The following is a 27,976-nucleotide window of genomic DNA, read 5'->3' as shown; positions in this document are numbered from 1 at the left end:
CCTCTAGTCTTTTTCTTCTTCCCTCTCTTCCTTCCGTACTGTCTTTCTTTCCGTCCGTCTTCTTCTCCCTTCCTTCCTGTGTTCCTTCTTTCTTCACTTACTTCTTTCCTTCCTTCCCCTCCTACTCATTTACTTCCTTTCTCTCTTGCTGTCTTCTTTCTTCTTCCCCCCCCCCCCCTATTTTTCTTTTTCTTCATTTTTCTGCTTCCTTCATTACTTCCTGTCTTCTTTCTTGGCTTGTTTTTTTCTTACTGCCTTTCTGTCTTTCTTCTCTCCTCCCTTCCTTTCTTTTTTTTTTCCTGTCTCCTTTCTAGGGCTGCAAATGACGATTCCTTTCATTGTCGATTAATCGATGAATCAATTAAATCGATGACTTGTTTGGTCTATAAAACGTCAGAAAATGACGATCAGTGTGTCCCAAAGCCCGCGATGACGTCCTCAAATTCCGTTTACTGTCATGAAGAAGTGAAGAAACGAGAAAATATTCACATTTAAGAAGCTGGAAACAGATTTTTGTTTTTCACTAAAAATGACTCAAACCGATCAATCGACTATCAAAATAGTTGGCGATTAATTTAATAGTTGACAACTAATCGATTAACCGATTCATGTTTGCAGCTCTACTCCTTTCTCTCTTATCTTCCAGCTCCTATTCCCTCATCTTCCTGTCCTCGCTTCCTTCCTTCTGCTGTGTGTCCTTTCCCTTCCTGTTTCTTTCTTCCTTCCCTAACTGTCCCCTTGTCCTCCTTTCCACACTTTCTACTTTCCGCTCACCCTTCCTCTCGGTCTCTTTTCGTTGCTCTCTTTGTGTCCTTTCCTCTCTTCTCTCCCCAATATTTCTTTATGTCCTTCCTCTCTTCCTTCTTTTCTTCTGCTCTCTTTTTCCCCCTTCCTGTCTCCCTTCATTTTTTCCTTTTTTTCCCCTTTCTTCTTCTTCTTTCCTCTTCTACGGACTATCTGTAATGAAAAAGCCTTTTGCAGATGCTTGGTGCACATTTCACATTGTACTCAATAGTATTTATGGACTGTGTTATCGGCTGTGCTTTCCCTCTCGTGGGACAGTTTAGTCCCCTCCGTTGGGTCCTCTTGTGATGTTGATGGATGGGTGATGCTGAATGAAGGCCGTCTGGCCTGTGGTGGGGCTGCAGGACCACTCAGGTGTAGGCCAGTGACGCACAGCCGGAGCAGGGAGGCCCGGCCTCAATCGGCCCCATTCACAGCCCCTGTGGACACAAACACACACACACACACACACACACACACACACAGACACACGCACACACGCTGGCATACAGGCATTAAAACATACACATCCTCTCAAATGTCAGCAAACACACAGTCACACGCATGCCCAGTTTGCTTCCACATTAGGGGCAGCCACACACACACACTTGCATAGACACACACACTCACTCCAATGTGAGAGCTATCCCACAGTATTAGTCAGAAGGGAAATTCTGTGTGTACATCTCTGGTTTGTTGAGCCACAGGGGCTTTAGGTGTGTGTGTTTGTGGGTGTGTATGTGGGTGGGGAGGTTACTTTGAGCATTCCCACCCACTCAATCCCCTATCCCCAACGTTGATTGAAAGGCAAAAATAAAAAATAAAATAAAAAAGGATGAAGGCAGGCTGGGCTGGAAGCAAGCCAGAGAGCCCATGTGCTTTTCTCACCCGCCCCGCCTCACCTTCCTCTCACGTTCAGACGCTAATTTATTCACAGACTGCGTCTCAAACATTTGATTTGCCCTCAGGGTAAACAGAAGAGCATGTCCCGGCTACTGAGCGCCTATTTACTGTGTGATGAGAAGTTGATTACATGCAGTTACGGTAAACCGATCAAATATTGCCGTTCGGTGTGCGATGATAAGGGGAAGAAGAGGGCAGAGTGTTTTTTCCTTGGCACGTCAGAAAGAGGTCATTATGGAGCTGGCTGAGAGCAAGCACAGACAGCTTGCCTATTTATTGTGTATTATAGAGACATTAAAGAGAAATTAGGACTTGGTTTGGTGCCTTAGGTCAGAGACATGTATTAGGGCTCCGAAGAAGGTAGAAGCTGCTGTCGGTGTGCATTTGTAGCATTTAATTGACGCTCCTATCCACTGTGACTCACTGTGATTTCTGGGTCTTATTAAAGGATGCTTGAATGAGACAAATAGGTGTTTGGGAGCACATTTTGGCTGGTATGCAAATTTTACTTTTGACCTTTTTGGTTACAGGACAAACCGCCAAGCCACAGTCAGCTTTGCCCCTCTTAGTACAAAGGCCTGAGGAAGACAGGTTTTCGCATCGACAGCATTTAACAGATGCTCTTCTCGCTCGTTTCTGGCACGATTAAGAAAGCGAGCAGATTGGTTGATGTGTCTTGCTATAGCCTCGTCCTCAGTTATATTGTTTATATGCATTCAAACGCTTAAGCTCGTGGCCTGAGGTTTTTGTTTTTTTTATAGAATTGCAAAGATCTAGTTTTATTGCTTCAAACAGCTGTCAGACTTGATGATTTCCGATGGCAACTTAAGCAGACCCGGAATGTAAATAGACGTTTAAAGACCAGAAAGTAACGAATGAATGACATTTAGATCAGAAAACGACAAGTTATCTTGATGGAAGTGGTTTTAATGTCGCAGCTAGGACAGCTTAGGGTTTGCAAAAAAAAAAAAAAAGTTTAAATATATGGCTGGGTGTTGGAGTTTTTTTTGCTGACGTGATTCTGATGTTTCTTCCTACAGCAGCAGCAAGAGCTTCTGGCATTGAAGCACCAGCAGGAGCTGCTGGAGCACCAGAGGAAGATGGAGAACCACCGTCTGGAGCAGGAGCTGGAGAAGCAGCAGAGGGAGCAGAAGCTGCTGCTGCTGAAGAACAAGGAGAGGGGACAGGAGAGTGAGTTGCACATACGTTACTGAAACCAGATGGTATATTAAAGAAGCACTAAAGCCAAAGCTAAGACACCCTTTGGAACAGAAACCAACTAAAACCTGTTTTTTTTATTTAGATAGTAAGGTTTTTGTTTGGTCTCACAAACAACATGCATTCACACATTGCCACCTAAAGAGCAGCAGCAAATATTGGAGGAAAGAAAACAAGAGAAAAAAGTAGCAGAAAATAGCAGAAAATACTGTAAAAATGTTTGGGAAAGATATCTTTTGGCCTTGACCAACTGCCACTTTGCTCGTTTGAAAGCCATGATGTCTCTCTCTTTCTCATGGGTGGGCCAAATTCTCTGGGCGGGCAAAGCACAGAAAGGGGAGGTAACCTTGCTCCTCATGACCTCATAAGGAGCAAGTCCCCCCTGTCCCCAAAAGGGTTTAGTTCCTCACCTGTTTGGGGGCATCAGATGGGGGTCAGAACTGCTTAGCAAAAACTCTTAATTCTAAAATGCTTCATGGTTGAAAGGACCGTTGAGATCAGTATTCACTGTGTGTGTGTGTGTGTGTGTGTGTGTGTGTGTGTGTGTGTGTGTGTGTGTGTGTGTGTGTGTGTGTATTTCCATTTTACTTGGAGAACCTGTGTATTTACCATGGTAAACGAGCTGTATTAGCTGGTGGCCTTGGTGGAGGCTATGCCAAGTTATTACCACTGCCTGCTGGACGTCTCTCAACAGTTCATTGAAAGCGAGTGGACAGGAGTCCTTGAGAGCAGTTTACACACTATGTGGAAAGTGGTTACAGATCGAGGCTGCATCCGTGCGAGTTGAGTGTGTGTGTGTGTGTGTGTGTGTGTGTGTGTGAGAGAGAGAGAGAGGGGGGTGGGAGGGGTGGGGGGGGTATCTCTGTGTGTTTGCTGTGTTTGTGGCAGACACCAAAGAATTCATTTACAATTATATTAAAAAGTACCAATTTCTCACACTGGAGTAGCTGAATCCCAGAGAATGTTATGTGTATTTGATTAGTTGACTAATCGACTATTCTTTTACGCATCAACTGACATTCTAGTGTAGTGTCCACCATGTAATAAAGGCAAAAGTGCCCCCCCCAAAATTTAAAAAACTGTCCACATTGCTGTCATTAAAAAACCTTAAAGCTTACAAAGTCCCTGCCAACGTTTCCTTTTTAGGTTTTGATTTATTTCAACCTGAAGGGAAATAAAATAAAAAAACGTGTTGAGTATAATTATGGTGAGACATTTGCATCATACCTGCAGACTACAAGACAGCATGTGCCAACCGCCCATGATAACTTAGAGACAGTGGATAGTGGCAAATTCTGGCACTTCTAAGGATTTACGTGTCCTAAAACATTTGTGGGTTTTTATTTTTTCTGCCAGTTGGCGTGTATCTCAATTCTTTCTACATCTTCACTCCTTAGGTGCAGTGGCGAGTACTGAGGTGAAGATGCGGCTCCAGGAGTTTGTCCTGAACAAGAAGAAGGCGCTGGCCCAGCGGAGCCTCAACCAAGGAGGCCTCCACAATGACGCTCCCTACTGGTACAGGTGAGGGACAGTTATTGCTTGAACAAAGAGAGATAGAAAAGAAAAGCAGAGATGTATAGCTGCATTTAGATTTAACTCTAGCTATCACCTGTCTCACATTGAGAAGCCACTATCAACCCTGTCAGTTGGAATGTCATGGCATTCTGTTTTTATATTCCAATTCTTTGGAATGATTTTAAGCAGCAAATAACAGTAGAAGCTAACTGCAGATCATTATAAGTTTAGATGGTATCTGCAGCTGAATTATGTATTGGATTGTGTCTTAATCTATCAGCGAGCTTCCCCTCTACCTCACCTGCCACACTGTGTGAGCCTGACGGAGAGATGGCTTGGGCAGGGTTATAAAACAGAGATGGGAATACACACGCATACACATACACATACACATACACACACACATGTATACACATACACATACACACACACGTATACACATATGCATACACATACACTTACACATACACGTATACACATACATATACGCATATACACGTACGCATACACACACACACATACACTTACACACACACATACACATACACACACACGTACACATTCACATACATGAGAGCAGGATATTGAAACCTGATGATAAAGGCTCCTACAACTAAGGCTCGGCCTTGAATGTTTTTGTAGCATCTCTGGAACCCTTTGCAGGTGTGTACACTTGCTAATCCCCCTTTGTTTACTCTCGTGGTCGCCTGTCAAGTGCTTTCATTGTCTGAGTTATATGGAAACATGGTTATACAAACCAGTTGATAGTGGCCATGTCCTACTTTTGCAGTTTTTAAATGGAAGTTGAATGAATTAAATACTCCATCTCTTTTAGGATGTGTACTTCTTGCTTGTCTAATGGGAGAGAGTATTGGTCTCCCTGGATTGCTGTGGTAGTGGTACAGGAGGTATTAAGTAAAAGTAGTAATACAAAAAATGTAGAAAACATACTCCATTACAAGTTAGCATCCTGTTTTAGAAGCTGATCATATGTTTTGTATGAAAAATAATTTCTAATAGCTTTCAGATCAGTGTAGTGGAGTAAAAAAGTACAACTTTTGAAGCAACAAATGTAAATCTAAATCTAAAATTTAAGCATCGCCTAACATATTTTGCCATCATAGTTGAGCAGTGGACATCATTTACAAATGATGTTGTCCATGATTATATATATTTCATTTAGCACAATAAAAAGCACTAAAACCGTAACATGCAAATACATTAACCAAAGAAATAACGTTGCATAATCCTGATGTGTGACCCACACGTGTTGACTTTTAACAGCTCAAAGTGATGCAGACTTTTTCTTTCTATATCTGCCTGTCTCTTCTTTTCTCCGCCTTTCTCGCTCCACTCATTGGACTCATCTGCCCCCTCAGCTTTGGAAGAGATAAGTGTGTACATCCACTGCTCAGGAACATGCATTTGGTCCGAACCCAGCGCGGCTTAACTTTGCCTATAAACACCACCTTATTCTGTAGGCAGTGAACAGATGGCAGCACATGTCTGCAGCCTTGCCAAGGGATTTGCATGATGTGTTAATCAGACAGATCTTTGACAACCATACAGTTAGTTACTTTGTTTGGATTACTTATTCGGTCACGTGTCCACTAAGTTATGAGTGGCCACATCATTTTGTGATCTTGGTGGCATCTTTAATACTGTGTTTTTGTTCTATAGAAAAACCCAGCACAGCTCCCTGGACCAGAGCTCGCCTCCACAGACTGGTGTGTCCACCTACAACCACCCTGTGTTGGGTGTCTACAACCCCCGGGATGACTTCCCACTGCGAAAGACTGGTACATCACACACAAATACACACACACACACACATACACACACACACACACGCTTATACATTTAGTTTTTTGGCAGTGCAGAGCTGTCTATTTTCTCCTATGCAGGCTCACGTTCAGAGAGGATTACACACAAACACTTGCAACTGAAACATCCAGTAGCTGCTATGCAGACTCACGTCTAGCATCATTTAGATGGCATCAGAGCTCTACACCATTAATCACATCCACATTAGGCTGTCAGGGTCTCCCAGCATACCCCACATGAGAGTGTTAGAGAGAGTCAAAGCGTAGGTGGTTCAAGAGTTCCTTTGAGTGAGACAGTTTTTTTAAAACATTTTAGCACCTGGCGTTTTATTAGGTTTTAATAGTTCCTGATCCTCAGGGGTAGTTTAAACTCAGCTCTTGTTGAGCAACATCCTTAGAAACTTAATATTAACACTGACAGTGTTATTATTAGATATCTATATCAAAAGAATTTAAAAGAGCAGTATAGAAATTTAGCTCAGATCTTATCAGAGGCATGCAGTTTCATGAGGCATTCAGCAGCACTCTGATGCTTGCTGTTGCACTATTTTGTGTTGCTGGACATTTCTGCTGCCTTTAATTTGTTTGATGATTGCATATTAAAACTAAATGCCTCTGACAGATCCTATTTGAGGGCTGTGTCAGTTGGGAACATCTCCTTTTGCAGTGCAACAATTACTTTTGGGGGTTCCCCAGGGCTCTATTATTGGCCCTTTATTGTTTTCAATCTGCGTGATACCTCTGGGTCAAGTAATTCACAAAGCAATATTTCTTTTCACTGTTATGCTGATGATACACACACACAGTAAACTCATCAGACCTCTCCTCGGCTTACTCACTGTCTTAGAGATGTCAAATATTGCACGTGCAATGTTTTTTTTTATAGTAAATGCTGATAAAACCTTTTGGGCCAGGGGCGGCCTCCAGCTCACCCAGTAAGAGCATTTGCAGCACGTTGGCTGAGTCCTGCAGTGGCGCAGGTTCAAATCCGACCTGCTGCCCTTTGCTGCGTGTCATCCCCCATCTCTCTCCCCCTTTCATGCCTATCCACTGTCTCTATGTAATAAAGTGAAAAGCCCCCCCCCAAAAAAAAATCTTTGGGGCCTAAAACAACTATATAACATGCTAGTTTTGATCTGCTTTTATTAGGTTAATGCTACAAAAAGGATATATTTCGGTGGTTTTCCATGACACAACTCTTTCAGCTTGTTAAAAACGCAGCCAACACATTTCAACTAACAGGAGGCCATAAATCCTTGGGTGGTTTTTGAGTCCGATTTAAATGTCATTTGCTGTATTTTCCAAGAAATTAATTGCCCACCCCCGTCCGCTTCAAAAACACAGCAGGCAGGGTAATTACAACATCTGATTTTAAATTGGCTTTTAATTTGTTTTGCTTTCACTTTTACTGTTATCTTATCGCCCTTTATCTGTTACGAACTTTGTAATGTTGCGCTATACAGTAAGTAAAGGTGATAAACAGAGTGCACTTGTACCCCAACACACAGCTGCTTCAAGCAGTAACTGTACCACCTCACAGAGCACCATGTTTTCCTTTAAATGGGTAACAAATCTTGTCAAAAGTTATTAGAGCTGCTCCATTGCTACAGAACGCACCACACTGACATAAAGTTTTCTCTGGCCTGCAGTGTGTGTGTGTGTGTGTGTGTGTGTGTGTGTGTGTGTAAAGTGCGAGTGGTGCGTGCGGTGGTGTAGCTGTGAAGCAGCGGTCATCTTACAGTGCAATTATTCACTTAGCGTGGCGGCAGGCGGCTACAGCCAGCGCTCGAGTCCTGTTGACTCTGAGCGCTGGCTACAACAGCAGAAAGACCACAGTCGACACTGGCCCACACAGCTACATTCCACCCTGGGAGAGGAGAAGAAGACGGAGAGAGGGAGGAAGAAAGGAGAAATTGAGGAGTGAAAAGTAGAGATGATAGAGGAGTGATAATAGGGGCGACGGAGAGAGGAAGATGAGAAGTGGAGAAGCTTTTGGTGGCTTCATTGACCATTAAAAAGACCTCAAGGCACGTGAATAAAGGATGTAAAAAGTGTTGGGTTTCCTTTCAAAAGCAGAGCAATAGAAGATGAGAGCTGAGAATACGGGAGCTGGCAAGCAGGATTTAAACTAAATCCAGCAAGTGGCACGATGATGCCACACACCCGAAAACTAGCTTTATGTATATATAAAAAAACAAAAAAAAGAATGTTTCTGGAGTGTGAGTTCCTCCCTTGATTTCCATAAGGCTGGGGATTGTGTTTGCCTGCCTGCCTGAGAGGAGAGAACCTGTGCCACCCTGATATTTGCCCTCAGCGATGACGTGCTTTGCGGGGTTTACTTATGGTAATGCCAGCTCGGGAGAGGTTAGAGGCTCTTTCATATCACCGCCTGGCCACAACGTAGCTCCCAGCCACGGTCAAAGGAAGTAACAGCGCTCTTTTTGTGCATCTCCCATCTCCTCTTTTACGTTTTAGAAATGTCGTGTAGCCAGCACTCTTTATCCACAGCACAATGAGAACAGTGGAAAAAACAGTTGCGTGACAAGAGGTGCTTTTTGAAATCCTGAGTCTAATGGACGCCTTTAAAATCATTAACTCTTCGTAACACAGTAAACGTTTAGGGGTGAGAGAGCATCACATGAACTTACAATGAGCCTTGTCTAGTGCATGTTTTCACACACACATAAATACCTCCGAATGATGTAGACGGGATGGGAAAGTTTGCTGCCCTTTGACTTGCTGTGCTCTCTGATGAGCAAGACATACTGTTCCCGTCTTTTCACTGGATGATGTGATTCTGTTTGTAGTCTAACTGGGGCAGCCCGTCCTGTACATGGACACAATAGCACATAGGCAGCCTGGTACTGGATGGTACATAGCGTCGGTTGATAACCAGACTGAGCAGCTCAACCGTGAATACAAAGCAACATGCGACTACAGGATGTCACTTACATTAGCATGTCGACAATGCACCATCTGTGCATTGATATCATGTGCTCATGCATCCATAATAGCTTTTGTGTTGCAATGTCAAGGTTATGACATTATCATGTTCAGCAATGATCATGGCCAGAGATGTTTAACGTTAAAAAAAGAAAACTTTAGAAAGTTATACGCTTTATGAAAATTGAAATAAACTAAGTAAACATTTGGCTCAGCTTTTATTCTCTGTGCAGAGTGAATTATTAAACATAATGTTTCATATAAAACCTTTTCTATCCAACTTTCATTTTAGATTTTGCAAAATCAGACAGCAGTAACTACGGAAACAGCAACAGGGTTTGAAGTGTGTATGCTGCTTAGCTAAAAGTGTGTAACAGCTATATAAGTTCGCCAACTTGAATTCTATGCTTTTTAGGATAAATATCAACCAAAAGGAAAAATGAGTGAATGTCAGATAACAGCAGATACTGTACTCTAGTATGTTGTAAAATTAAAAGTAGCAGGACTTGTTTATCAGTGTTACCTTTTCTCTATTATAATAACATTTAGCTTATTAATGTGGTATAATTATTTGAATTAGATGTCAGCACATCAAAATAAATTTTTTTCAATCGTGTTACATGTGCGCCTGCTCTACCTACTGAGGCAACCCGGCCATATGTTAACTGAATTTTGACAAAATATTGCGTTATTACGTTTGTTGGGGGTAACTGTCCTAGATTTTAAAGGCCCTTGTAATTTTCTTTTGCACAATACTTTAATTTTCTTTTTTTTTTCAAAGACCTGAAAATCAAATTCAGGGACAGGGAGCCTCAGAAATGCTCATTTGTAGCAAATTGACTCCAACGACTCCTGCCGCCAACATTCATTGGTTTGACTCCATCTGGACTGATCTCTCCCTCCCACTTTGTGCTACTGTACTGTACCTTCACACTTCGTGTTCACACTTCACTCTTTTCCACACATTTATTTTTATGTGACACTGTGAATGGGCACAAAGTGTTTGATTAACGTTTCCTAAAAGAATTTTCCTGTGTTTTTTTTTTTCAGAGTTCGGTCTAGGTAGACTGAACAGTATTTGTACCCTCGGCTTAAAATATAGTAACACGTTAATCTGGCTTATGTCATAATCGGGGTTAGTGATGTACCACATTTGGATTTAGCTCTCCTTTGATAATTAAAAATTGGATAATGAATATCAACCGACAAGGCTGCTGATTGGCAGGGCAGAGTAAACAGAGCATTAGCATCCATAGCTGGAGCCAAGGTGACATGCCGTTCCCTTCTCCCTGTCTCCATTCACAACTCTGTGACAGCGTTCACAAAAGAACCAAAAGGCCTTTGGGCAGTAACACATGGCTCCCAAATTGGAGCTAATTGCTTTTTAGCCGCAATGTTGTAAGGGAAAGAATCAGAGGGAAAAGAGGGATGAATCGGAACGGTAAATGACTAGCGGCATGTAACAATTTGTCCACCAAACAGGTTTCATAACAGAGCGGCTCTGTGGGACGCGCTCCACGACAGATTGACGCACGGAGCTCCCCCGTTTTAGCTGAAAGCCTGTGAGACTGTAGCTCGGGTAACTCTCCCAGCCCTTTTTGATTGATTCGTCCAAAGCTGCACTTATCTGTTAAACATCAAGGAGGCTCGACAGGAGTGCTGGCGTCTGAGTTGGAGTTGGCGGGAATCAGAAGTCACCTAGTTATCAGAGGCGATAGAAGAAGATGACAATGTTGTAATTTCATAGTTGAAATGGCACGCTGCAGTTCAAAGTGAGAGGGTTGTCTAAAGATATCAAATAAAGTTTCTACAGAGAGACATTTATTCACACAAATAACAGTCACTGTCAGGCTGCAACAAGAACCAGTCACACACCTCGTTATAAGTAGAGCAGATAATCAGACACAGGTGTGGCTTCTAATTAACCACCATTTAGCTGATGCTTTAATCCAAAGTGACTTACAATTGCTGTACTATATACATCAGAGGCCACACACCTCTGGAGCAACTATGAGTTAAGGGTCTTGCTCAGGGACACATTGGTTGATGTATCACAGTGGGAATTGAACCCAGATCTCCCACACCAAAGGAACATGTCATATCCACTGCACCATCACCACCACATTTAGCCTGGCTGGAGACACTTCAAACTCATCATTTCCATATAGGACATCCCACAAACGAGAACAAATATAAAGAAATGTTGCTCTGTTCAAATGGTAAAAAGTTGGTGCATCCATAGACAGTCCCTCCAGAAAAACGCGATTATGCGATCGCATAATTCAATGGATAATCAGCCGAAGTCCGCATATTTATGTGGGGGCCGCATTTTTTCAAATACGCCGCACTTTCGCCGCATAAATTGCCGATTTCCGTCACATATCTTAGCAGAAAGTTGAAAAATGTTGCATTTACTTCACACAAGAGCAGCCATTTTCCCATGTTGCCATGGGAACATTATGAAGTGACGTAATTACGCGACATGAATGTTATCGAAAAGCAGGGTGTTGGGAAAATCACATTTTTTTCTCTTTTTCATCAAACCGCAGTTTTTGCAAGTTCCCGCAAATTTTGCAAGTTCCCGCAATTTCATTGGATAAATATCCCGCATATTCCATCGCATTTTTGAAGAAAACGTGCCGCATAATAAAGGATTTTTGCCAAAAACAATCACAAAAAAACTCCAAATTTTCCTGTAAGGACTGCATAGAAGTTTTGTAATAAGTTATGATGTACTTGGCAGGTATGTTACAAAGAATGTGCACAAATAAGAGGTAGGAGTTGTCCTCAGCTGTATCTCCATGATGACATAAATGTCCCCCCCTTTTTCCAGCGGTGGAACGGAACTAAGTACATTTACTCAAGTACTGTACTTAAGTACAAATTGGAGGTACTTGTACTTCCTGAGTCTTGTCTTTTCCTGCCACTTTCTACTTCTACTTCCTCTACATCTCAGAGAGAAATCTTGTACTTTTTTACTCCACTCATCTGACAGCTTTGGTTACTAGTTACTTTACAAATTCTGCTGATTAATTTCTCCCCGTGCGGCAAATGAAAGAGTTGGGAAACACGAAATACTTTTTTTAGATTTAGCATAAACCTTTCATAAACCTTTCACAAATTGAACTGAATTGAATTGCATACTTCTACTTAAGAAACATTTCCAATGCAGGACTTTTACTAGTAACTTTTACAGTGTGGTATTAGCACTTGTGCTTAGGTAAAGGATCTGAATACTTCTTCCACCACTGCCCTTTTCTGTTGAATCCACCGTATACTGTAGCAGTGTTTTGATGAACTAATGAATGAATCAGTCATAATGTTTTGGGTCCTCTCTCTCTCTCTCTCTCTCTCTCTCTCTCTCTCTCTCTCTCTCCATTATTCCCTCAGCCTCGGAGCCCAACCTGAAGCTGCGCTCCAGGCTGAAGCAGAAAGTAAGCGAGCGGAGGAGCAGTCCGCTGCTGCGTCGTCGAGACAGCCCCATCGCCACCGCCAAGAAACGCTCACTCGACATGGCAGGTTAGGGACACGCATACATGCAACGGCGGTTTGGTGTTCAAAAAGTTGTTTTTTTAGGCTGCTGTATTTTCTTGTGACTGTATTTGATTTGTGTGTGTGTGTGTGTGTGTGTGTGTGTGTGTGTGTGTGTTTTTCAGACTCTGCGTGTAGCAGCGCCCCCGGCTCAGGCCCAAGCTCCCCGAATAACAGCTCCAACAACATCCCCAATGAGAACGGCATCACTGTGTCAGTCTCCAACAGTATGGAGGTAATGCGCACACGCACACGCACACACACACACACACACACACACACACACACACACACACACACACACACACACACACAGCAAGTAACTTGTCACTTCAGAGCACCCTAGGTTTAGACCGATATGTACATTTGCTGATATACGGAGCTTTTATTCATAGTCACGCAAACATTATATGAACCCTGCACTTTATGTACAATTATTGATACAGTTTATTGTTAAATTCATAGTTTCATTCTGTATTTAAACTCCCTTTTATCACCCTCTAATCCTGAGTAGCATCTTGGGAGTTGCTAATAATTAAGAGTTTTTTTCAAGATGTTATTGGGGGGCAGTTTTAGGCCTTTATTGACAGGAACACTGAAGACATGAAAGGGGAGAGAGAGGGGGGAATGACATGCAGCAGAGGGCCGCAGGTTGGAGTCGAACCCACGGCCCGCAATTTTTAAGCTTTTGAAAGACATTTTAGAGTACTGTGAAGGCCAAGATGCTGATTCATTTCTCCCCGGTGGCAAATGAAATAGTTGGGAAACATGAAATACTTTTTTATATTTAGCATAAACCTTAAAAAAAAAGCTTTATAATAATAAAACATTTAAAGGTTATGCATCACGGCACAAAACATGAGCTACAGTGTAGACAGCCTCAGTTCAGTCCTTTGCTGTCAGAGTAGCTTTGCTCCTTTGCGTGGGCGCCGGGCTACAGGTGCTTGTCATTAGCCTGTAGACTTAAGCAGCAGTGAGGGACGCTCAGACGATGTGTCTGCAGAGGAGGAAGACAGCCGAGGAGCTGGCTAGATGCTATTTGTGGTAGCCATTAGGGGCACTCAGGCAGTGTGGAGGAGGCTGATGGCCGTGACGATTTCGTATCGCCAGTAGGGCACAGACGTAGCTCTTTCCCCATGTGTGGACATCTACTGCTGCGCTGTTTGCCCCATGTGCTGTTCTTTTCTCATGATTCCAAACCAGATAAATCATTTAAATGTGCTTCCCCAGACGTCTCTGGCCCAGAGGCTGTGCGGCGGTGCTGAGCACGGCTCCATTAACCAGCTGTCCCTCTACACTTCACCATCTTTACCCAACATCACCCTGGGGCTGCCCGCCACTGCCACGTCCACTGCTGCTTCCAATGTAAGCAGGGAACTGCTGCCAAGCTGGCGAAATTACTTGCAAACTGTTTATCTGTGAATTTGTTTATCTGGAGTGTACTGTCTGTGACCATTTATTGAAAGTCAGCCCTCACCCTCCCTGCTTTCTCTCTCTCTCTCTCGCTCTGTCTTTTCAAGGTGACTTCGGCCCAGCAGGATGGAGGTCTGCAGCCGGCCCTCTCCCTCAGCCCTCCCTTCCTCTCCGGCGGCCACTTGACCCCCTACCTGGCCGAGGCCGGAGCGGGAACAGGCGGGCACGGCGCGCACAGTCCACTGCTTCAACACATGGTGCTCATGGACCAGAGCCCGGCACAGAGCCCCCTGGTGACAGGTCCGTGTAGCAACGGATGTTTTAACAAAGCTAGTGACTGATGGTAGCTCTATTCGTGGTAGTAGCTTTGGTAAAATTGATGGTAGTGAGAGCAAATCAACAAATACAACACTGACTAAAAAGTTATAGTATTCAGTTTGGAGATGTGTGTCCGTGGTACACTCTGTGACCCCTCACACTGACAGACGTCCATTCACCGGCTCAAACTAATGAGCTCCTTTCATATGTCGGTGTATGCTACGAGACTATGACATAGTTGCATTGTGCGCCCTTTTCCCATCAGCTCATTCATTACTAGCACTTTGCAGCTATTTTCGGCGGGACAATAGCAGTGAATGGGCAATGACGCACACACAGACGCACGCATGTGTGTAATCCACGCACAAGGACGTGTACAGACAAGGACGTTTGCACACCCACATATAGGCCGGGACCAGTTGCTGAATTCTCAGCTCAGACAAGTATGTCATGTAGTCATTTTCCACACAAAAAAGCCTCTCTATATTCAAGCACCGCGCTTCGTATCAGCTCCTACCTCCTTTAAAGTCCTCCTAGCTCCACTTTGCAATGCGGAATTGATGCATCGGCAAGCTTTTTCGGCAACGAATTTGGAGCTACATTTTCTCTGATATATTTGCACAGTAATCGAGCTTCTCAGATCATGTCCCAGGCTCGATGGAGTCTGTTTTTCTCGCTCTCCTCACCCGGGTGATGCACTGTAAATAAACTAATCTGTTCACTTTTCCCTGCCTAGTATCGTCACAATAGAAGAATCGCAGTATGGCAGCACAGATGGCAGTTTTTATGTGGTTCACAAATACATCTGCCGACTAATCTTAAATCCAACACCAATAAGAGTGAAATTAGGAAGCCATTTGTTCATACAATTCATACATTCATCTTGCGTTTTAGGAATTCAGCTGGCATCGGTGCAGCTTACATTAAAAGGTCAGGGGTCTTCCTCAGTGTCCTCTGACCACTCGAGGCTCGAAAAGACAATATAAACCCCTCCTGAATGGACAAGCACGCCAAACATCCACCTTTGCTTCCAATTTTCAGTCTGGAAAAAGGGTGGCGGCTGTTCTGAAAATGTCCCATTTCTTCAAAGTAATCGCCAAAATAAACCTCGCAGACAGACGCCCATGCATCATTATGACACCTAGTCTAAATACTTCATAAGGTGCTGGGTTTTTTGGAGGGGCGGCAAGTCAGGTCATCACCAGAACACTCACCGTTGAGCACTGTAGCTCTCCTACGTACATGGCTTGGGCCCAAGGTTTAACAAGATCTACCTTCCCAAAAACTAAAAACCCTCAATTCAGATCACATCTTAAAGTTAAAATGAAGCTGAATTATTGGGGGTGACTGAAATGACGTGGGACAAAATGAGATTGACGATGACTTCTTTGTAGCCACGTATTTAAAGTGTACGTAGATTTTTTTTGTGCAGGTTTACAGTCAAAAGCAGTCCTTGTTTTTGTGTCCTTTATGATGCAACAGTCAAAGTACGATGTCATAACAAGAACAGACAAAGTGCAGAAATGGAAAGCCTCTGTGCGTAATCGAGCATACATGAAGCACACGGCCTGCGTTAGATTGAAACAGTGCAGTCTCTGTTCTCGTTTTTCTTGAGAAATGAGCTGTCTCCCAGACAAACCGTGGAGAAAGCTCCTAATGGGATGCGAGTTTACACTCTGCGGTCTTGGCTTTCTAGTGTCTAGTAACTAAAGTCCTCCTGCTTTGTGTCCCAAAGGTGTGAGCGGCCTCTCTATGTCGCCAGCAGCATCCATGGCCAAGCTGCAGCGGCAGCACCGGCCACTGGGGCGGACCCAGTCGGCCCCTCTGCCCCAAGGGAGCGCCGCGCAGGCTCACGCCCAAGCCCTGGCCCTGCAGCAGCTGGTGGTGCAACAGCAGCACCAGCAGTTCCTGGAGAAGCACAAGCAGCAGTTTCAGCAGCAGCAGCTCCACCTCAACAAGGTGAGCGCTGGACAACGATAACAAGTGCAGAAGTGTTCGTCGGCAATAAAAATCTTCAGGGCCTCAGGGCCCTCCAACAATGCTCACAGAAGTAAAAGCAAAATCTGAAGCTAAGAAGAAGAAAAATGGTGCTAGTCAAGATATAGGGCTAACATATAAACAAAATAACTATGAAGTAATACAATTATATAATACATTTGTGTACTTTGAAGAAGTGAAAACACACAATGACAGGGTCAAAGTTTGAGACGAAAAAAAATGGGCAACACCCAAAAACAAGGTCACGGCTATTTTAATGTGCACAGAGCCATGGATAGCATCGCTAAGCCTCTGTCCTGATTGACAGGTTGGCGTGTAGCCACGCCCCCTAAAGCATCCCCCTGCTTTATAGTCCACTTTAAAATAAATGGGACCATAATTTCCAAAGTGAACATCACGCTGTGGCTGAAGAGGCTGAAGCTCATTATGAAAATGTGTATTGAGGTAATAAATCAAGTGAGAAGTAGGGTCATTTTCCCAAAGACTTCTATAGAAACGGACTTCTTTTTGCAACCAGTGGAGTCATCCCCCTGCTGGAAATGAGATGAGAAAATCCAAAATTGTATGGCCTGTTAGGTGAAGCTGTCCCTGAGCCTGGTGGTGCACCGCTGGGTGTATAGGTCCCCCATGGGTGGCAGCTCCATCCTGGTGATGTGCTGAGCCGTTGTCACCTCCCTCTGTAGAGCCTTACTAGGTGGGGATGCAGTCAGTCAGGATACTCTCCATGGTGTCCCCAAGTTGCAGAGTATCCTGGAGTCCACCCACGTCGTCGTTGTTGTTAAAGCGTCAAAATGTCAGAAAACAGGAAGGTTTTTCCTGTACCTGGGCATCATGAAACTGTCAGGGTAAAAATAACAAATCTTAAAACTGGAACATGAATCCTCTGGTGTACATTTTCTATACTCCCGTAGTTCCGTTTGAATGCAAACAATGCTGACTGTACTAATGAGGTGATGGAAGGGCCCGCAGATCTGACACCACATTCAAAAAGGCTGATAATGAATGAAGGCTATAAGCCACCGTGGGCCAGCACAGCAGCTGTAGTGTAGTTGTTTGTGTAGGCGGCAGCCAGTAACACAGCCAATAACAGGTTGGCTGTGGATGTCTGTGAAGTCCTTTATTTTATACTGCCATTTCTCTGTGGTATCTTTATTTTGCGAGTAGGGGGAGGCAGGTATGGGTTAACATGTAAAGCAGTGTGTACAGTACAGTGTGTGTGTGTGTGTGTGTGTGTGTGTGTGTGTGTGTGTGTGTGTGTGTGTGTGTGTGTGTGTGTGTGTGAATAATTGCATCCAAGTCTCTGTGACTGTGGCCGAGACTGTTGCCACAGACTGCGACGGTTAACTGTGCGCTGCCATGGCAACAGAGTGGAAGCCTCTGCCTTATATGGTCAGGGAGGAAGCAAGCAGCCGTTGCTCTGTGGACTGGCTTTACCAACTCGAGCAAGAGTACTCGCTGGAGGAGACGTGGGTGAATGAAACAAGGGATTTCCTCTCCTCCGCCTCCCCTGCTCTGCTCTGCCCTTCTCTTCTCTTCTCTTGTCTTCTCTTTTCTTCTCTTCTCTTCTCTTCTCTTCTCTTCTCTTCTCTTCTCTTCTCTTCTCTCATTCCCTCCATATGTTTCAGAGCCCTCCTGTGGCTGCCTTTCACACAAACATCTCTATGACAGCCTCTGGCACGCAGGCCAAGCACAGATTCTGCATGAAAATCTCCACTTCAAACATTCTTTTATTCTGATAAATGAATCAGAATACAAAATGTTTTTTTTATATATATATAATGTGAGTCATAGTTTTAGCCCCTTATATGTGAAGGTTTACAGTTTATCTATGTTTATTGTCATTGCAATTTGAACAAAATCGAATATTTGCCGGATGTCACTCTTGGGGGGGTGATTTTGCAGCGGTACCAAGCTTTTGACGATTGTGATTGGTTTAAAGAAATGCCAATAAAGAGCACTTTAGCCAGACCCTCCTACGCAGCGCTGTGGAGGAAGGTCTGGCAATGCGAGACTAATGCTGCACTAGCTCTGTGCCAGGGGACGCAGAAGATTACAGCTCAGGGAAACACACACCTGGATCTGAAACCCACTCTTATGACTAGGGTTGGGCATCGTTTGGATTTTAACGATTCTGATTCCAATTGCGATTCTTCCTTTCTTATCGATTCTCGATTCCGATTCTTTGAGGGTGGAGTTGAAACGGGTCACATGCTTATTTCACAAATAAGAGGAAAGTTTTATTTTGATTCAAAGGTGGGTTGCAGTTTGACGGGGCTTTTTCAACGTAAAATAAAGCCACACTAGAGCGCCACTTACTGTGCTCCAAGGCTGCAACACAACAAGCGCCTGGCCGCTACGGAAACCCAAACTTGCGCATGTTAAATTGGAAAGTGATGATCGGATTAGAAACAAAAACAAAACAAAATGATTCCAACAAAGAAACGTCATTTTTGAAAAGATTCCTATTAGGAATTGGTTCTCGATGCCCAACCCTACTTATGACTTCCAGTCAATCAAAAAAAAAAAAAAAAAACTACTACTACATCATAAACACTCACACACTACGGAGACAAGTACTCCTCAGCCATGAATGGCACTTTGAATGGGACACGCCAGTGAAAGTGAATGAACAGCCAAACTGACTCACTACTGGGTAAACAGCAGCCCCCAGAATAAGTGGCTGAAAGGCAACATAACAGGGAGTGCGGAACGTCTGTGTTCAAAGCAGACACATTTTGCCCCCGGAGTACCGACGGCAGAGCAGCCACTCACATTCAATTACAACGGATAGGTTTGAAATGAGCAAGACGCCCATATCTGGCTGAGTAGTCCAAATTAAGCTTGTCAAAAGAAGAATGCTCCAGAGAAAGCAGCGATTTGCCGGGAATTTAATTCAGAAAAAAAAAGCTGTTGTTGTTGGATTGTGAAATAAACTTCACGTGGTAACAGCATCATCTTCCCTTTCTCCTTTTTCTGTGTCTCGCAGATGATGACCAAGCCCAGCGAGTCACCCGTGGGCCGCCAGCACCAGAGCCACCCGGAGGAGACGGAGGAGGAGCTGAGGGAACACCAGGACGGCGGGGCTCTGCCGCCGGGGGTCACCATCAAGCAGGAGCCCCCCGACCCGCAGGAGCTGCAGGAGGAGGCGCTGCAGCAGCAGCAGCAGCAGCACATGGAGCGGGATAGGCAGGTGGAGCAGGAGCTGCTCTTCAGACAGGTAGAGGATGGGGGGAGTTGGGAAAGAGAGACATCCGCTCTGGCACAGAGCGGAAACGCAACGTAGGCTTAGTTAGGTTCTGCTTAGTTCAGTCCCTCCAGAAAAACGCAATTATGCAATCGCATAATTCAATGCATAATCAGCCAAAGTCCGCATATTTATGCAGGGGGCCGCATTTTTTCATAATCCCTGCATTTTCGTTGCAAAAAAGTCACATATATCTTAGCAGAAAGTTGAAAAATGTTGCGTTTACTTCACACAAGAGCAGCCATCTTCCCCTATTGCCATGAGAACGTCATGAAGTGACGTGATTACGCGACATGAACATCATCGAAAAGCAGGGTGTTGGGCGAATCACTTTTTTTTCTTCTTTTTCATCAAACCGCAGTTTTTGCAAGTTCCCGCGATTTTTTACAATTTCATTGCATAAAATTGCATAAATATCCCGCATAGTCCATTGCAATTTTTAAGAAAACGTGCCGCATAATCAAGGATTTTTGCCCGCAACAATCACAAAAAGCATTTTTCTGGAAGGACTGTTAGTTCTATTGTGTTGTAGGAAGGGCCGTGCAATTAATCAAAATTTGAATTGCGATTACTATTTTGGCTACTATTGATCACAAAAACAGAGTAATCGAGAAAAAGCGTTATTTTGCACGTGACGTTTTGCAGATAAACTCTTATTTTGTCCTGTGTTCTGAATGAACAGGAGAGAAAAAAAGGGACATTTTACAGTTCTAGGTGTTGATTTGTTAAACTGTTTCACTGGTTGTTTTGTTTTAAAGTAATTGCAACATCTTTTCAAAAGTCAATGAGTAATGGTGGGAAATAATCGTGATTTCAATATTGACCAAAACCATCGTGATTATTATTTTTTTACCAACATCGAGCAAGCCTAGTTGTAGGTGTTCCTGGGTGCGATATTACGAATCCCACTATGGCCACGCCAAGACCCGCCCTTCAACAGCATTCACACACTACTATTGGCCAGGCGTCCATGCTTACATGTACAGGTCCTATCCCTGACCAATCCCCTAACCCGAACCACTCGAGAGGAAATGCCTAACCCTAACCAATCGAGCTGCTTCGTAGGGCGGGTCTTGGCGTGGCCATAGTGGGAATCATAATTTTGCTTCCAAGGTAAGTCCTGGAGAGGTAGGATGAAGAAGAAGAAGAAACAAAGAGACACATAAATGTATTAAGGGCTGTGAAAATGCTACTCTTTGTCCTCCTGCATGTCTGTGATTAAATGCCGAGGGGGAATCAAAGCTGTATCATTTGTTATGGCTGCCATCTTTTGGCCATAAGTTGTACTTGCAATATAGAATATATTGAAGCAATTCTTCTCCCCCAGTAGTCCCCTGATGCGTTTACATTTTAGGCAATTCACTAAACAACTCACCATGACAACTGTAGAATTCATCTTCTCCCTTTGTGCGTCTGTGTTTTCTCTGTGTGTGTGTGTGTGTGTGTGTGTGTGTGTGTGTGTGTGTGTGTGTGTGTGTGTGTGTGTGTGTGTGTGTGAGCAGCAGGCCCTGTTGTTGGAGCAGCAGCGGATTCATCAGCTGAGAAACTACCAGGCCTCCATGGAGGCCGCCGGCCTGTCCATCTCCTTCCCGGGACACCGCCCCCTGTCCAGGGCCCAGTCGTCTCCGGCCTCAGCCTCCTCCTTCCCGATCAGCGTCCCGGCCCCCGATCCTCCCGTCAAGCCCCGCTTCACCACAGGTTCGGCGTCGCTGTCAATTTGTCACAGTAGCCTGCCTCCGGTCTGCGTAAAAACATTCATTTGAGACACTTTTGGCTTTGAATTTCACTGCCTGTCTAAACACACTGGGGACTGAAAGGACACATTTCCTTCCCAAAAAAAAAAAAAAAACAGGTGGATTAGCCAAAAAGTGGTATAATGGTTCCCGCCTCCATCTGGTAGCAGTAATAATAGAGCTAGAGGAACTTATCTTGCCAAAACCATTTCTCTCATTACTTTTTCTTCCTCTCAGAGAGCTGACTCTTTAAACCAGGGATCTTCAACAGGGGGTCTGGGGCCCCTAGGGGGTCCTCAGACAGTGCATGGTTGTTTTTTTTTCTCCAAAAATTTAAAAATCTTAACATGAATTCAGCATATTGTTAGCAAACATAAACCACCCATAACCCCACTGATACCTGTCCCATAGGTAAGGTAGTCTACTATGGCGCTTACCCACTGCTAGTACCAGCTCGGCTCGGCTCAGCTGCGGTGCCCCGTCCTCCATTTTCCATTGCAGATTTAGTACCACCTCATGCGTGAGGCGAGGTTGGCGTTCGTCATAGAGACGCCGCAGGACATTGCCGTGACCTAAGGCGACACACACACACACACACACACACACACACACACACACACACACACACACACAGAACGTCGAAGGTGTGTTGACAAATTTTGTTTCGAAAGAAGAAATAAAACACCGCTGGCTAAACTATTTAAGAAATGACGGCGTTGTCCAGGGCACCCCCGTCTGTCGCTAGCAATGATGACGCAGCGATTAGTGCCGATTCTCTCTGACCAATCAGTAGTCTGCAGGTTTTCACGTCACTTTAAGGTCATGACACACCAACCCGATAATCGGCCATCGGAGAGTCCAGCGAGGTCAGTGACTCGAGTCTGTTCGGTGTGTTCCGTGGAGGGGCTGCCGGCCTTCATTTTGGCCGATTTGACGTGATGATGATGTTGAATCAGAAGGCGGGCACTGCCGGGCAGTCGGACTCAAATGACCCATCTGATTGGTAGAGTACTAACCTGGAAACAAGGAGCGGGATGAGCGTGACTCAAAATCTGACGAAAATCTTTTAAACTGACCTTTGTTGATCTGAAATGAAGACTGCACGGCCTATTTCTCGCTTAATATGTTTTCAGAAACCAGTTTCGGTGACCTATTTTAGTACAATATGAGATCGTATTCTGAACGAGCCGCCGTGACAACCTGGCTTTGAATTTCCGGAGAAACCAGACCCACGTCACGCGTTTGTCCAATCAGCCTCCGGTTTTGATTTTAGGGCAACAATACAGATGTCGCTTCAATGTTTTCCGAGGCACTTTTAGGACCAACTCGGGGAGACTGATCAGTCCAACTGGCTTTTGTGGGGGGGTGGTCCCTGCTCCATCTCTCTTTTAGTTAAGGGGTCCTTGGCTTAAAAAAACATTGAAGACCCATGCTTTAAACAGAGATTAAAATTACAAAAGGGAAGAAGCCATTTATGAGTAAAGAATGAAGCTGCTACCAGCAACTTTTTTATTTGTGTTATACTAATTTTAATCGCCATGAAGATGCCACATACTGTGGCAGTTTGTGCGTTCATGCAGAACAGTTTGGCCTACTTTTGCTCCCACTCAGTTTCAAACTGCATAGAACATTGAGGAGTTCCAGTAGCTGTTTGATATTAATGTGCATTCACACACAATGTGAGAGCTAAGATTAGACAGGAAGAATCTTCTGATTGTGCCTTACCTTTAACGAATAGCTGACTATCAGATGTCTGTAGCCTGCGAAGTGAATTAGAAAATAAAGCGGTATTTTCACAAATATCGCTAAGAATGGGCATCTGAAAATATTTTTCTCAAAATATTAGGGAAACTATAATTACATAACTATGTACTATAGTTATGTAATAGCATGGTATGTAACTGTAATTACATAAACATTAAGTTTTAAACATTCCACGTGTATTTGATAATCTCACAAGAGAAACCTAACAACAATCTGCAGTGATGTAAATCATTAAAAGAATACAGTGTACTTCTTTTTCTTGATAAATATCCTTTTTTTGTCTTTTAAAATGTCAGAAAATAGTGAAAAATGTCAAAAGGTTATGGTAAATAGTTTCCTAAACAAGCAATTTAAAGAGAGCCTAAAACCCAAATACATTCAATTTACACGGACATAAAAAACAAAGAAAAGTGGTTTATTCTCAGGGGAGGAGCTGGAACTAGGTAACGTTTAGCATTTTTGCAAGTGAAAATTGATGATAAAAATAGTTGCCGATTCATTTTCTGTCAATGACTTATTGATTGATGGATCATTTATTTCATGAGCGTATGTTTCTCTCTGTGCGTTGCCTCAGGCCTGGTGTACGACTCTCTGATGCAGAAGCACCAGTGTATGTGTGGAAATACCAACAGTCACCCGGAGCACGCAGGCCGGATTCAGAGCATTTGGTCTCGGCTGCAGGAGACGGGACTCAGAGCGCAGTGTGAGGTAAGTAAGAGGAAAAGACACCAACAGTTAACATCGCACAGAGTGGAGTAAACTGCATATGAGAATTATCCTTCTTTATCTGTCTCTCTCTCTGTGTGTGTGTGTGTGTGTGTGTGTGTGTGTAGTGTATCCGTGGGAGGAAGGCCACTCTGGAAGAGCTGCAGACGGTTCACTCTGAAGCCCACGTCCTGCTGTACGGAACCAACCCTCTCCGACAGAAACTTGATTGTAAGCACACACACACACACACACACACACACACACACACACACACACACACTCTCAACTCAACTACCATTATCCAGTCCCTCTTTTAATTTTTATTTCCTGGTTCACCAGGTTCGGTCACTCCCATGTTCGTGCGGCTACCGTGCGGAGGGTTGGGGGTAAGTAACACTCACATAAATTGAAATAAAACATGCTGCAATCTGTATATTATTAATTGAATTATCTGTAGTAACACAGGTCTTGTGTTTCTAGGTGGACAGCGACACCATTTGGAACGAGGTCCACTCCTCCAGTGCGGCGCGGCTCGCTGTCGGCTCCGTGGTGGAGGTGGTTTTCAAAGTGGCTACCGGAGAGCTGAAGGTAACCGTGACGACACTCGTCTGCTTGCTTTCTTTCCCACATCGGAGAATCATCGTAAAGACATCGTGGGGTTCCCACAAGCTTTTAAAATGCGTGAAAGTCTGTTGTATAACAGTCGTGCTCTTAGTGATTCTTATTAGATTATTTGAAGTCCATTAATGCCAGCCCGCTTTTGTGTTTATTTCTCTAAATGACAGTGGGTTTTTTTAGCGGCGGTTTGCCAATATTTAGTTAACAGAGGATATATTGAGTGGGGATCATTGCCGCTGTGGCTAACAGACTCCTGTGGCTCCTGTCTGTCTTTGCAGAATGGTTTCGCTGTGGTCCGCCCTCCTGGACACCATGCAGAGGAAAGCACTCCCATGTAAGGCCACAGCCATCACCACACTCAGTTGGAGACACTTCATCTACCCATATACAAATACCAGTGTTGGAACAGGCTGCTCTGGAATAGAAATAACATCAATCAATGAGTTTATTTGCACATAAAGAACAATATGCCTTTATTCTGCCAGCTGTTTCGAGACTTTATTTATTGATCATATCCTTCTCCGAGCATGTTTAAAATGCCCCATAAAAAAAACATAGAAATGGAGCAGGAAAGTGCTTTGGCACAGCTTCATTTCATTACAAGAAGGACGACTCAGCCCCTCCCTCTCTTTGCTGCTGTTTCAGGGGTTTCTGCTACTTCAACTCTGTGGCCATCGCAGCCAAACTGCTGCAGCAGAGGCTCAACGTCAGCAAGATCCTCATCGTGGACTGGGTCAGTCCCTTAGTGGGAACGGGATGTAGCTAGTTGGCATTAAAGAGGACAAGTTCGATCTCATTTAATACTCCCTAATATACGTCTTATTAGGGAACACAGCAGGGCAAAATTTGTGATCATATCATGTGTGTACCATCTAACCCCAGGACGTTCACCATGGCAACGGCACCCAGCAAGCGTTTTATGATGACCCCAATGTCCTTTACCTGTCTATTCATCGCTATGACGACGGCAACTTCTTCCCTGGAAGTGGAGCACCTGACGAGGTGTGTGTGTGCGCGTGTGTGTGTGTGTGTGTGTGTGTGTGTGCACAGAGATAGTGCCACAAACCTTTGTGTGTGTGTGTGTGTGTGTGTGTGTGGGTGTGTGTGTGTGTGTGTGAGACCATAACCTTAGTAACTGTCGTCAGACCTGAGCAAAACGCGTTCCCAGTGCATTGTGGGAAACATTTTGCACAGGATCCAGTTTCCACAGCTGATTGAATTTAGATGTCTTCGGCCCATTAGAGGATTTGAAAAACAATGACACTGTGATAGTTGGCCAATTAATTTGCTGATCTCCTAAAGCACCTCTTTAGCAATCTAGTGATAGTTACATGTCTTGAAGTTAATATGGAGTGGTATTGAAAAACAAAGGCAATCTGAACATTTGGGGCGTTGGTCCTGTACGTATCAAGGTTGAGTCACACACGCACTTCTCTCTGCAGGTGGGCAGTGGGCCCGGTGTCGGGTTCAACGTTAACGTCGCTTTCACTGGGGGTCTGGATCCACCCATGGGAGACGTAGAGTACCTGGCTGCCTTCAGGTATCAGATCACAATATCACCGAGTCACACAAAGACAAACCAGCTGATAGTTAAGCCAGTTTGTCTTCACAGCTCTAGTCCTAATTCTGCTTCCAATACTTTTTAATAACCAACATCACAGTCATCATGCAAGTGTGGACAGTGTGTTAAATTAGCTAAATACATTGAATAACTTTGGTACAAAAAAGGCAAGAAAATCCGAGAGTAAATAAAAAAAAAGCTACTTTATACGATACGGTACGATGATGATACAACTTTGTTGTCAGCCAGGGCTGAAATTCTTTTTGCATCCCTGGGTAGCTCGTATAAAAAAAAGAGGACATAGAACACAGACATACATGAGATGAATAACACCAAAAGACATACATGAAACGTTACCACAAATGACATAAACTCCCAAGTAAGGAAACAAAGAATACATGTATAACAACCAAAAATGTCAATGACAGACAAGGTCTTAGAGACTTGTAACCCTGAATAAATATTGCACTGATTCAATGTAGCTGGTTTAACAATAGGATAGATTTGATGTATGAAAGAGTTTTTTTTAAGTCTGATGTAACAGTACAGTAACTTGACACATAACACGATATGTAACCGTAGAGACACTGTGCCGAGGAGGCCATTGTTTGCCATACTGTGAAAACCGTTTCCCTCCAAAATATCAACTTCCCATGACCTAAATAAAAACAGGCCTGATAACATCTTTGTGATGAAGCCATTTTCAGATGATACAATTGGGGGGGTTTGAATGGTTTATTTAGCTTAAGGAACTTATTAAGAAACACTTAATTCATCGGTCTAAAATATTCCAAATCACCAAATATGGAATAAATTGGTTTGATTGGACAGCGATGTCAGTTTGATCTCTGCTAGTAGATGATAGTTTTATTATTAGTAGCACTGCAAAACTAATGATTATATTATCTTTTTTTTTGTTTTTGCATAGACTGATGAATCGGTTGGTCTGTAAAATGTCAGAAAATAGTAAAAAAAATGCCAACCTACATTTCCTAAAGCTGTATATTCAGTTTAGTAGCTCATGCAAATAATGTATTTTTGCTTAAAAATGAGATAATGGTTTTAAAACTTGGCAAAAACAAATGTTTTCATGGAGATAAAATGAATAATTTGTGCCTGTGCGAGTACTGTATCTTCTACATTCACATTGAAATATTGGCTGTTAAACCCCCCCACTCTCAGGTCAGTGGTCATGCCCATAGCCAATGAGTTTGCCCCGGACATCGTGCTGGTCTCCTCTGGCTTCGACGCCGTGGAGGGACACCCTCCGCCGCTGGGCGGGTACACTTTGACATCCAAATGTGAGTGCAAGCTTATCTCAATCTGTGTCTTCCTTATCCTGCGCTGCAGCAGTTGACCGCACCAAAAAACAGAGTTGAATGCCAATAAAGGATGTAAAAATTGTGCCGAACACGTGAAATGAAATTCCAACTGCTGTCGCCACACCGCAGACTCCTTTGCATCCGTTCACGCGCTTCCTGTAACCTTTTCCTCAGGTTTTGGTTATCTGACCAGGCAGCTGATGACCCTCGCTGGAGGCCGGGTGGTCCTGGCTCTGGAGGGGGGTCACGACCTCACCGCCATCTGCGACGCCTCGGAGGCCTGCGTGGCCGCCCTGCTAGGCCAAGAGGTAAGGAGGTCGCTGTGACTACGCACAGGATCTGAATCCTAATGAATGGCCCTTGTGTTATATATCAAAGTGTCGGTGCTGGAGAGAAGGGGAGGGGGGGACATGGTGGCATGTTTGTCAGATTGTCAGCCGGGGTGCTTTCCTTTTCCAGCATTGAATCCGGCTCACACATCCTCGTATTTTTGCTTCTACCTGTGAACGTGAAGTCGTTTTAATTTTTTTGGCTTGGTTTTATTGCCTTTATTGATAGGACAGATTAAGTCAGGAAAGTAG

The 27,976-nt window shown here is 44.0% G+C and overlaps 1 protein-coding gene across 5 annotated transcripts in view; it reads left to right on the top strand.

The window, feature by feature from the left end:
- LOC114551115 (histone deacetylase 4) overlaps positions 1-27,976 on the top strand; it is a 60,245-nt gene that overhangs the window by 28,485 nt on the left and 3,784 nt on the right. For all 5 annotated transcript variants that reach the window (XM_028572205.1, XM_028572207.1, XM_028572206.1 and 2 more), the window contains 20 exons: positions 2,727-2,877; positions 4,302-4,425; positions 6,100-6,218; positions 12,576-12,704; positions 12,842-12,951; positions 13,947-14,081; positions 14,237-14,429; positions 16,183-16,406; positions 19,432-19,662; positions 21,192-21,387; positions 23,761-23,894; positions 24,020-24,122; positions 24,234-24,280; positions 24,375-24,482; positions 24,791-24,846; positions 25,158-25,245; positions 25,395-25,514; positions 25,955-26,052; positions 27,256-27,374; positions 27,570-27,703. In XM_028572205.1, coding sequence (XP_028428006.1) covers positions 2,727-2,877; positions 4,302-4,425; positions 6,100-6,218; positions 12,576-12,704; positions 12,842-12,951; positions 13,947-14,081; positions 14,237-14,429; positions 16,183-16,406; positions 19,432-19,662; positions 21,192-21,387; positions 23,761-23,894; positions 24,020-24,122; positions 24,234-24,280; positions 24,375-24,482; positions 24,791-24,846; positions 25,158-25,245; positions 25,395-25,514; positions 25,955-26,052; positions 27,256-27,374; positions 27,570-27,703 — 2,619 coding nt within the window. The remainder of the gene's footprint in view (positions 1-2,726; positions 2,878-4,301; positions 4,426-6,099; positions 6,219-12,575; positions 12,705-12,841; positions 12,952-13,946; positions 14,082-14,236; positions 14,430-16,182; positions 16,407-19,431; positions 19,663-21,191; positions 21,388-23,760; positions 23,895-24,019; positions 24,123-24,233; positions 24,281-24,374; positions 24,483-24,790; positions 24,847-25,157; positions 25,246-25,394; positions 25,515-25,954; positions 26,053-27,255; positions 27,375-27,569; positions 27,704-27,976) is intronic.

Source organism: Perca flavescens, chromosome 24, assembly GCF_004354835.1.
Source record: "Perca flavescens isolate YP-PL-M2 chromosome 24, PFLA_1.0, whole genome shotgun sequence".
Lineage (NCBI taxonomy): Eukaryota > Metazoa > Chordata > Actinopteri > Perciformes > Percidae > Perca > Perca flavescens.
Note: the sequence above shows the minus strand (reverse complement) of the source record. Positions and strands in the feature narration are given on the sequence as shown.